Source organism: Linepithema humile, chromosome 5 (genome assembly GCF_040581485.1).
Source record: "Linepithema humile isolate Giens D197 chromosome 5, Lhum_UNIL_v1.0, whole genome shotgun sequence".
Taxonomy (NCBI): Eukaryota; Metazoa; Arthropoda; class Insecta; order Hymenoptera; family Formicidae; genus Linepithema; species Linepithema humile.
The window spans coordinates 5,549,169-5,561,805 of record NC_090132.1 but is presented as its reverse complement, the minus strand read 5'-3'; the positions used below and the strand labels follow the sequence as shown (position 1 = coordinate 5,561,805).

The window sequence follows — 12,637 nt, the reverse complement described above, 5'->3', positions numbered from 1 at the left end:
CGCTCCATCATAGATCGAAATGTGCCGCAGTTTGCGTTCATCGTAAACCAAAATGTTCCACACCTCCACGCATCTATAAATCTTCGAAAATTAGTAGCATATATATCTTACATTTTGTGCACGCTTGTGACAGAAATATTTGTTTTTTTACTATTAATGATTACATCATTTGAGTTTATTTTATTAAAACTTTCTTATACTTATAATATAAAATATAAGATTACTTTAACGAATAATTATTCAATAGTGTGGCAGTTTTTTTTTTGCAACAATTGAAGATAACTTAATAGCTGAATTAAAATTAGATTTTTAATAAGAATTTGTGCAAAGCAGTAATTACTTTAAAAAGAAACGGACGTTTCACGATCGTCAAATTAAATTCTTAACTGTTGAGTCTTTTTTTCTTTTTGGATTTTATAATTGGAGAAAATATGAGATCTATTTAGTATTGTATATTGTAGTATCTACGTTCTTTTAGAGAAGTGCGAAAAATTTCAACGGATAATAAATCAAAGAATCCTCCAGTGAGTGCATGGTATGTATTTCTTTGCGCATGAAATACATGAAAACGCATTTTTGAGATATGTGCGGACGCGCGCAAGAACCTGTACACGGATTTCGCGTTTTGGAAAGTGGAGTCTAGATTTATCCACCGTGTGACCTAAGAATAACGGACTCACATAAAGATAGGCGATATCTTATTTTCTACTACGCTCCAGTTTCCCGTATAATCCAATATACCCTCTTTACGTTGCCGTAAAGCACTGTCATTCCCAAAGGCATTCGGTTTTTTTCTTTTTTTTTTTTCTCTCTTTAAGAAGCTTCTGCCTCTCCTTTTAAGAAAGACATCTTTCTCGAAACGCGAAGTCAAAGCTTTCGATTTTAATATGCAGTTTTATGGTAAATTTGAAATGCTTAATTATTCGAAAATATATTAAATGTATAGTATTTTATATTTAAAAATAATTGAAACAAAAATTAAAATGTACATAAAAGTATTTAAGTTATGTTAAGAATGGACATATAAACATCATCTTTATGTAAATCGATTGATTGAGGTGTATTATTAAATATCAATTTTTATACAATACACAATTGGCAACATAGCTGTATCGAAAACAATTCAAACTATCATATATTACAAAGATATCTCAATCCTTGTACCGATTTTCTCTTCGATTGTGTCCTCGCCGAAGAAATACGGATAGCTGGATATCACCCTGTAAACTCGTTCATTCAGAAGTGGCCAAGGTGGCCTCACTAGCCTTCTCATTTGTAGAACAGCGCACCGCGACAACGGATTTATCCCCGAGGCGACACCGAGTGTAATGGCCGCGAAAAACACGGTTCGCCACTTTTACCGCGTACGCGTCCAGGGATTACCCGATTTATCTTCTTTTATTCGGTATCCCTTGGAGCTACCGAGGGGCCGCGAGGGCGTTGTCGCGCACGCAATCCTCTTCGGCGTCGGACGGTACGGCGACGCGGGACCCTCTCGGTGTGTACCGATGTCCCTAGAGCTCGCTTTTGTTCTTATTGAATTTATCGTCTCGTCGGATCTAACTTTGTACGGAATTGCAGCCAATGGCGGGCCGCTCTTTCGCTCCATCGAGTTACTCGCATCCGTCGGGTAAGAGGGGTAACGGGAGATAAAAGACAGGGACGTAAAACGCGGGTTGCTCAGCTAAGACAAGAAAAAGGAGAATTTAAGAATGGCCAATTTAAGGGAAGCAATGGCCAAAAGTGTATTATTTCTCGGATTTCTCGGATAGGAGAGCGTTAGGGGCAAGATTCTTCGTGCTGTTGCTTATTGTAGAAGTCGAAAGGTGGAAACAAAATTTACTGGTTGGCTGGACAAACAGGTTATTGTATTTTATCGCTCTTTACGTACAGGAATTGTTACGAATAACTTAAATTTAGAATTCTAAATACACCGAGCATATTCTCAACACGCTGTTTATATACTTAATGAAAGATAAAGGACTTAATATTATACACGTACAAAATAATTGTTCAACATTGGTGAACATTGCCACTAGCTACATCACATTTCTAGTACAATCACCACTCTGTGATTTTTGCGACAATAAAGTTTTATCACACATTTCAACGGATTTTATCGTGGTTATTGTAAATGTACATCTATACGTTGCGATAAAAAATAACTAAAAAATTTTGTGACATTTAACAAAATTCTTGTTAAATCTTTAGGCATCTTGCAAATATTCTGCACTTTTATTTCTACTCGATAACGCTTTCTTTGATCAAAAGAAGCACCGCACAATTAATAAAGACGCTTGAAGCATAACTAAGGCTCTTATACAATAATTCTGAAGTGCTAGGCTTTTGTCGCGTTTAATGAGCTCACTCCATACAATTAAATCGCTTCGCGGCGATTCGTTATTTCGGCGTTCAAAGACCTATTTTGATATCTATGTCGTGCTATTATCATTAAAATAGAAAAGAACCGAAAGATCTCTTGGTACAGGCCTGATCCGCCGTGAAAGTCGCACTTCTCTTCTGGCACAGACTGCTCGTAGCGATCTTTGTCGGCTCGTAATGGAACAATAAAACGATCCAAACGAGCACCGCCTTCGTAATGAGAATTTTTTAACTTTCAACAAAGACTTTGAAAACGCGGTTCAAAGTTTGCGCGATGGAAATTTGTGCAGCAACGAATGATAAGATTGCGAATTTTCTCTGCCAGACTGTAATATAAAGGCAGCGTCATCGTGATGCTTAATTCGAAATATGTAAATCTCGGAATTATTTATTACACTTGAGATGTGCTATGAATAATTTCTAAAAAATAGAAATTACATATTTTGCATATAATGTTACAAAATTAATACATAAAGCATTAAAGTTCCGAAAAAATTTGGTAAATCGACTGTATATGCTTTTTTTACACATAAATCTAAAAAATATCGAAGTAAAATATAATGCTGTAAAATATTATTTTTTAAAGTAATGAACAATTTACATCGACTTGTTGTATAATATTTTTATAGAGGAAACCATTTCGTGTCTGTTAATAGGGCGACGAAAATTAGAACATAATCTAATTTTAAATATCCGTTTCTTTTTGCAATTTGCAGCTTCGCACAGTGAATTAAACTTTATGACTTTCTGGGTTTAGCAATTTATTTGCCTGTACTTTGAACATAAATAACAGTTTCTCGGTTGTAACGTTGGCTGTTCCCAATGTTGTACTGAAAGAAATGATATTCAAGCGCTTTAATCGCTTCTCTAGTTGAATAACCGACCATTTATTTGCGTCGACTTGGGGAAAAACGATATAGGTGGATCAGACAGACGAGATAATGCAGGGGAGAAAAAAACTAGATGAAGTTGTGACGAGGGTCGAAATTACATCTGAAAGAGTGCTTTTCATCAGGTCGTCTCACAGTTTTTAGTACATCGTACCTTTTGTAAATTTACTGTCCTTTAAGGCTTTTAACACATACCTAGCTTGTACCTCTGAAAGAGGCATTTGCGGTCTGTGTCTGGAAGCTCAACTCCCACGGTGAGGAAACAAATTAGCTCAACACTATTCAAGCCTCAAGGTGTAAACGTCAAACGTAAGTTGAAGTAATTAGCTTAATGGAACGGTTGCAGCAGTATGCAATTAATATATGTTTATTTACCTTCGTTCTCTTTATAGTTTTTCAAACAACACGCATACGTGCGAATTGATGTAACAATGTGTATCCATAATTTTTATTTAAGCAAAGGGCAGAGAAAAAGATATTTAAATATAAATACATATCATTCCACAATCTAAAAATAATTAATAACTAACTAAAACAATTTGCACGAAGCATTATACAATTTTACTATTGTCAACCACGTAATGCATATATAAGCATGTAATATTGTATATCCGCAGCGTCTTGTGTAAGATGAGTCATCTGCGTTATTTCTGTCGCGTTACCTCGAGCGATATTTGGCAGAACTTTAGCTCAATGTTGTGTTATAATTATGCAGGGATGCAGATTACAAACTTTAGGATAACATGTAATTAGATATTTAAATTCTGTGTGTCACTGGCGATATTTCGATATTTATATCCATCGGCTATCAATATTTTTTGCAAGATATTCTACGGAAAGCTTGCGAGAGAAAAGCGTACAATCGAAATGGGCAATGTTATCGTGTATCCAGCAGCATTATACACTTACACGTCCGCCGCATGGTGCATTATACATAATGCATTATGTAAATGGATCGCCGACGAATGCAAATCGTATGCATAGTCGCATCATGTGTTCCTGCACTACTGAAACTGTTCGGTTAGCCTCTTAACATCTAGCTGATAGCTTAACATCTAGCTCAGGGCTGCCGTGAGCTTGTTATATCGTTATCATGTGTAAACGTTTAGAATGTCCCATAGGCGCCATCATTCCACTTCTAATTGTGCACCAGTCTCGAAGGGAAATTAATTATTCGGTGAAATTTATTATCAACAATTAAGGGAATGCGATGTATGAGCTACACAGATATATTACGAATGTAGTTTATCACGCAAGATATAAATGTTAATTAGAATAAATTTCTATGTATAATTCTATCAATATTAATTGTATTGTAAAAAGAAACCTATTTTTTTACTCTTACGGTGCAAAACCAGCAGCTTATCTGCGATTTATCGATCGAATTACAACGTAAGGCATTTTCCCAGCAGCAACTGCAATTTCGAGGAAGATTACGGGCGCTATAGTTTTCCTTAATACATGGGGACTTTCTTCGGCAAACATCGCGACGTCGTAACTTTACTCGTCGTATCGCTGAAGCGCACAAAATTCTTCGGGAGAGATAAAAAAAAGACAATAACGCACGGAACGCACACACATACACATGGGTTATCTCCACCCTTTTGTGTGCCTCTCCCCTGTAATGTTCAGCGTATTTCTTTGTTTTTCCGTATTACCATCCAGATGAGATTATCTGCTTTTCAGCCGGTCGCTCGGCTTTCGGTATTCTCTTTGCCGGCACCGCACGTAGTGCCGTGCTCCGCGCGTGCGTTACATACTACCGAAAATCCTCTTACGGATCTTATCGGTCCGACCTCAAAAAGTTTGCGCAGCGCATGTTTATGTCGCTCTGTGCATAAATTATTAGTATAAGAACAGTATTGCACCTTGACGGCAGCCTTCTATTTGTTCTTTTCTTCATATTTTCTTTAGACGTGCTGTATTACTAGTTATACTGCAATTTTACTTTTTCCACTTTTCTTCGTCAGATGTTTATTTCTCTCCTACAAAATGATAAAACTCAATTTCCGCGAAATCGAAAAACTCAGAATTGAAGCTATATGTCTCGATCAATTCCTACACCTCCATTGTCTACTTTCGTCCAACGAAATCCTCACAGAACTCAATCATGGTAATTCGTCACATTTTCCCGAAGCGCTCTCATGAATAACACAAGTATTTTTTTTTTTACTCGAACGGATACATAATCGAAGAAAAATTGTCGAGATTTCCACTCTTCTGGTAATCGCGAAAAGTTGTAAACAAGCTGGAAAAGAAATAGCACTTGACATTTAATTCGTCTCGATACGAGAATCGGTAGTTCAACGAAGCTTTTCACCGGTGATCTCGTCGTTCCGGGTTATTTCGCTCGGTACATACGTCGAATGAATCCTTGATTGAATATCGAATTGCGGTCCGATGGAAAAGAAATTGAAATCACCGGTGATTGGCGAACTATCAAGTGATACAACAAATACGAGGTCACAGATCATATCCCGGTAAATGTTTAATCGACCCTCTGGGATAGAATTTCCGTTCCTCGCTTTCCTTTCTAATTAAACTTTGTTTGTTATTACAGGTTAGTAAAATTCATTAGTGATGTGAAACATCATATGTGGAAATCTTTCTCCGATAATTTACATTTTCGAAGCAAAAAAATGTTTTTGTCTCGAAAATGTAAATTGCCAGAAAAAGATTTTCGCATAAATTTCGCAAAAAAAATTCTTTTTTTTTTTGAAAACGTAAATTGTGAAAAAAAGATTTTTACACGTGATATTTCACGTCACTACTAAATTTTACTAACCTGTAATAACAAATGGAAGTTTAATTAGAAAGAAAAACAAGGAACGGAAATTCTACCAAAAACATTAAAAACAAAATTATTATTTTTTTTGTTTTGAACAAATACATATATTAATTTTATGAAATTAAAAGTTTTTATAAAGAAAAATTGTTAAATTATATATTGGAGAGATTGAGAGGGAAAGAGAAAGAGATTAATTAAACGTATTATTAAATATTACTTATTCTAATACATAGAACTGAGATAAGAATTTAAAAAAGTGTGAGAAAGAAAAAGAATCTTAGTTTTATTGAAAAATTTATTAAACTGATTTGACAAATGGCTTGACGTCGGAAAAAGTGCACTTTGCAATAATGCATTTGCATTTTTTTAATATTGGAAAATCACTAAAGCATTTCGGGTCGACCAAGATATTGATTGTGCTGATGCTGCTTAATCGGAACACCGATTATCGGATTGTCATTTATCTAAAATACCGATTATTCGATACGACAAATGCATATCGTATATTCCAATAATGTACTGATACAAGATATTGACATTAGCGTAAAACTTAACGATCTATGTTTACGTGATTCGAATGACTATTAACAGAAGCTTATAATCCTATATTAGCGATTGTAATTAATTCAGTCATAACAACAAACAGAAAATTAATCGCAAATTCTTTACACACACATTTTATGCATAAACATACACAAATACATATAGGTACACACAAAATGTTTGTTCTTTCAAAAAATAAAAATTTATGAATTTTTTATAACATTTGAGACAAATAAAAAGATTTTAAATTGCGATATTAAATATAATATATGGTGTATCGATGTAACTCACTAATAATCATCATTGTTGTAATTAATTGCAATCAAGTTAATTAATCTACGTAATTACTGCATGAACTGCTTAATCACGTCGAAAATCCGTAATCAGACCCATGTGTTTCCACTTTCTACTAGCAATCTCTGCATTATACCAATAAAAACGTAGGTATCGTAGGTGTCGCAGCTCTCATGATAATTTGTTTGACAAGAATGTACATGAAAAATAGAGAATGTAGTGAAATACATAAATGATATAAACTCTCGTAGTAATAGAAAGAGTAAAAATATTGTGAAAAAACGAATAGAATACATCAATTAGTAGCATGTCGGCAAAATATATTTGCGATATTAGTCATTCTAGAGTGGATCATAACGTCAGTTGCATTGAAAAAATCTGCGAAAGAATGCATTACAAAAAATTACTGATTACCGTAACTGTGTCACTACTAAACATTTTGTAGTACATTGTTCGCGCTAACTTCAGTCATTTCCAGTTTATTATATTCGCAGTTTGCGTTCAGCGTAGCTTCCGCTCTTTTCACACAGCATGGTGCACTTTGAAACTTGACGCAACGTTTCTGTGAAATTAGCAGAAATTCTCTCAATTATTTTAAACAGTATTTTGTTGTAATGTAGAAGTGATAAAGAGAATAGTTATAGTAATGATTTATTTTTTATCAGATATCTCAGAGGGATAGTTGAGCGATAATTATTGAAAAGGATTTTTAAGTAGTTATATAGTTCTTGAATCTTTATGAATCAAAATTGATTTTTAAATTGTAAGTTTTTTGCATCATTTAATAGTATTTTTCCTAAATTTCCGTGGATTTTTTCAAAAAAAGCTGTTATAATTGTTTTTAACATTTCTACATCAGAACCATCATATGAATCGTCATTTGAAATATCAATATATAGCAAATACAAGAGAGATTGCTAAGGTTATCAACCAAAACTCCGCGAGAATGCACGCAATATTCATCGTCTATAATCAAGCTTGTTAATTGGATGTGTAATTATCACAAATAGATCGATGGATAGCCGCGGGTAGAAACTCCCCTTACGGCAGCGGTTAGTTTGCTACCTTAATAGAGGGTACAAGGGTTTAGAGATAGAGCTAAGCCACAGGAATCCGCGACAGCCGTTGGTCGGTTTACCAAAGCCCATCCATATGGGGCGCGGTTCAATATCGCGAAACCTGATACGTGAGGGAAGATAAACGCGGGTCAAAGCAATACGTGACGGCGAAAAGTCAACCGTATCGTCACTATACACTTGTGCTAATACTCTCTACGAACCACTCTAATCGTCTGTCGATTGGTTGTCTGCTTCCAAAGAGAAATGCCAGATATACGTAAATGTTTATCCTATAAGGGATTAATTGCACAACATTATAAAACTAAAAATGTTGTTTTTTCCTTGAATTACTGATAGAATAATATTTTTAAGTAGAACGTAATGAGCTTTTTTACAACACGAAAGTACGTAAAATAAAATCGCATATAAAAAAATATATAATGTTGTAAAATTTGCACAAAAATATATAATTTTGTGAAATTTTCTGAAACAGATTATTTTATGTCTGATATTATGAATTTCTGTGACTATGTTACAAACAATTAATATATTTTTAAGTAATACGTATCTTAATATCCTAATATGAATAAATTCGACCTTGCGAGTGACAATCATTAAATCTCGCTGCGCAGTCTGCGACAGTGAGCAAATATTTGACTTCGGAAATCACCTTCCAACGAAAATCGAAAAGCAAAGAAGAAGAGTAAAGTGAACTTTGGCAATAACTTAGGATAGACCTGACCTAACAATAAACGCGCGTATCTACATATAAAAAAGTAAAATGACACAGTAAGTAAAAATAATGTCATAAAATCTGTAAAAACACACAGATAATCGTAGTACTGAAATTTATTTATTTATTTAACATTCTTTTATTTATTCGTTCGCGCAGAACTCTTAGTGTCACTTTGTAGTGTTCTAACCTCGTAAAAAGTTTAGGAAGAATTTATGTAACGAGAGACTATAACTGTCGCTGTGTTGTCTATTCTTATAACTTTCTTGGTCATGAATCAATTACTTGGACAAGAACTAAATCCTTTTATCCTTAGTTGTGTATAACTGGCAGTTCTTTAAAGCCATTAAAAAATGTTCTCTAATTTTTTTAATATACTTATTATTAGTTATATATTAAAATATCTATTTTATTAAAAGTTAAATTATCAATAACTTGCGATATAATTAGTATATTCAATTTAAAGCAAAATTTTAAACATGGTTTATTATTAGACATATTTAAATTATACATGTAAATTGCATTTTTACGTGGCAGAAAAAAAAAATAAAAAGTAAAAAACATTAAAATTTCATTGATTGTAAGATATTTCAATCAGATGTTCCGTTTATATAATATCGAAATAAAAATTATCATGCTGGTAGAAATATTGCAACAGAATGCCTTGCGACTGAATTTGAATCAATCCGTTCGTTTTACATTTGAATGTATAATACCGACCTAGAATTAAAATTATTTGCATGTAAAGTTAAGTGCATTACACGTAAATTACAAATCGAATTCACATGCGACATTAATACGCATAATGCTTCTATTATTGCAATTTCCATATAAATCGCTTTATCACGATGTCAATGATTAATGGCAGCTCCCGAGAAAGATAGTCAGACATATTTAAAAATACCCATCACATTATATCGCACGTGTTCAAAATATAAATTGCAGCCGGAATCGACAGCGTCTACGTAGTAGAAACACTGCAATAATGAAATAGCTGCCAACGTGTCAAAGTTGAAACAAATGTCATTCTCAATGCAGGTCCAACAATCGAGAAATAAAGCAGGAAGTATCGACCGTATATCATTTTTGTTATCGACAGCACATCATTTATTTTATATGGGACGAGTTTATGCCGGTTAATGAAAGATTACTTATTGATGATAATAATACAATTCCACATACTTTCAGAGCTTTTATTATAGATTACTTAATCGGAAAAACAAAAATTGTATTTTATCTTTTGTATTGTTTTAAATACAAATATCAGTACGAGTTTACTGTCAAAAGTTTGAGGGTTGAAGTTCGACTAAGCTTTAAACTTAAAAGGGCAACCACGCTTCAAAAGGCTAATCAATATCGTCTTACGCCACGTATTATGAAAGAAAAACCATAATTTTCACACCATAAAATAAGAAAAATTTTTAAAAAGTTTATGAACTTCTGTTTTTTATATACTTAATTATACTTAAATATCAAATATTTCGGTGCAATTATACTTAAATACCAAATATTTAAGTGTAATTAATTAATTATAATAAATATCAAAGTATAATTAATTAATTATACTAAGCAACAAGGTATAATTAATTTATACTTAAATATTTGATATTTAAGTATAATGACTTAATATTTAAATATATGATTGAGATAAACATATGCATTTAATTTTTATTTATAATATTTAGAAAAAACATACAAATTATAATAATTCTTCTAAAATTTATAGAATTAAAAATTAAAAACTTTATCCTTTCATTTCTTGTAGCGAGAAAATTATATTTGAAAATTACATTTCACTAAAATTTTAATTATTTAATTGTTATAAATATAATGTTAAAAATATTTAAATAGTTTATATACATAAAATGTAGCGCATGTAATCAATAATATACACATGATGCACATACAATTTGTTAAAATAATTTTGAATAAGAAACCTAGTGAATCTGAGTTTACACGTGTCCAATTTACACGGTCCTCTACACGTCCGGATTTCTGAATTAAAAGTTTTTCATACAATCTTTTTTCTCTTGACCTGGAAATCACCAACTGGTTGCCATTGAACGTACGCGAGACGAAAGTTTTGTTCGCTCGGAACTTGGAAGCCGAAATATTCGCAAGAAAATCTAAAAATCAACATCTTGGTAAATTTCTTCAATTAAGGTCGAAAAATATCCGTGATAAATGACTGTTTGAAATTGTTTTATTATATATAGATATATAATAAAAGAGAAAATTTATAAAACGCACAAAAGAAATAAAAGCATTAGTTAAAACAATTCGTTATTATTTTGATCGGAGGGATTTCGTAGTTTTAATCCACGGAAACGAAATACGTCAAAACTGCAAGTCCATCAAATTGGAATTTATCCGATTAGATTTTACAGATTTACGCCATCAACATTGCAAACTCAATCCGTGATAGACTCAATCTGTCAGGTAGAACATTTCATCCATGTATGATGACAGATAGCGATGACCGATCGATTTATCTGACTAATCCTATGGGAAATTGGCTACTACATACGGCCATCTGTCGCTTCGATGCTTCCAAACGCAATTCTTCGTAAAGCAAAATCTTAGATTATTACGTGCGAAGTTTGTGGTTCGAACAGTTGTTTGAAAAGTTTGCGGTTCTATCTGTAGATTAGCCGAACTGTGACTCTCAATTGAGATACTTGTACAAAAGTGATGAAGTGAATCGCAATTAAGCGCCTTTAGAATGAGCTTTCTTGTATTTCCCCATCGTGAAATTAGGAAAACAAAATTAAGGATTCTTTCAATTAAAGCGCTCACTTTGGCAATAAATATCAGGGATTGCTTTAAAATACCTTCCTCGCTCTTGTGTATTTAGTCGGTCCTTCAGTTTACAAAATGGTTTCGTATAATTGAAAAGATCAAAATTTACGATCAAGAGAGAAAGAGAGGAAAATGAATCTACAGCTGTAAAAAATATTAGCGGATTTTAGTCTTTAGATGTATAATTGGACAAAATTAAAGGAATATTATCTTAAAAGAAAAAGAAAGAAATAACAAAATTATTATTTTATAATTTGTGCAAATTACTAAAAAATATTACATTAAGGAAATTTTCTTATATAATTGATATTTCTTAAATACTCTTGATTTTTCAATTCAACATCAATACTTTTTCATGCTTGAAATTGTTTCTATAACTAACAAATTTCCAATTAATCTCTATTTCAGATGCACTAATTCGCGATGAAACGACGTTACGGTGGCAAACATCCGCGTGCACGCAGTTGCGTCACATTGCTGCGACGCTGAAAAGGGTGTTTTGAATGGAAGTGCTGCATCCGAATCGAGGTAACACGAGGAAGAGGGACGAGATCAAATCGATCGTCGGATCGACGTGTTGCGGCAAAAACGATCGTTGCCTCGAACAACAAATTTCACGCCATGAAGACCGCGTGGATCCTCTCGTTGGTGATGTCGCCGTTGCTGGTGTTAGGTAGTCCGCCGGGTAGCACCTTTAGAGAGGGCGGCATCAAGGTCGGGACCAGCAGGGGTACGGTTCCCAAGGGTATAAACGTGGTCAGAGGTAATTCGGCGGTTCGTATTGGCGAAGGCAGACTCTCAAATTCTACGAGGCAACGGCCGTTCCCGACTACGACAACTACGACCGTACCTCCTGCGCGCTTCACATACACGCCGCAGTCTTCTGTGTCAAATAACTACAACGTCACCGACCTCAAGGTAAAAATTTCCCTTCTGATTCCGAATTCCTCAAAAAAATTATTAAAATTAATTACGATCATAGAAGGATATTCTACATTCTTTATTCAAGAGGAATTTATTAAAAGAATATTAAAGGTTACATTACATTTTGCATTAAAAAATATAATTGCACAAGTAAAAGCAAAAACACACACACATAGAATTTCAGTTCAATTAAAAAGTATGTTACTTTTGCAACAAAATTATCTTC

The 12,637-nt window shown here is 33.5% G+C and overlaps 1 protein-coding gene across 7 annotated transcripts in view; it reads left to right on the top strand.

Annotated features, from left to right (window-relative positions):
* The window catches only part of Nmdar2 (NMDA receptor 2), a 171,112-nt gene that overhangs the window by 75,878 nt on the left and 82,597 nt on the right, over positions 1–12,637 (top strand). For all 7 annotated transcript variants that reach the window (XM_067355732.1, XM_067355737.1, XM_067355735.1 and 4 more), the window contains one exon: positions 11,896–12,405. In XM_067355732.1, the coding sequence (XP_067211833.1) occupies positions 12,109–12,405 (297 nt within the window). In that variant the 5' untranslated portion in view covers positions 11,896–12,108. The remainder of the gene's footprint in view (positions 1–11,895; positions 12,406–12,637) is intronic.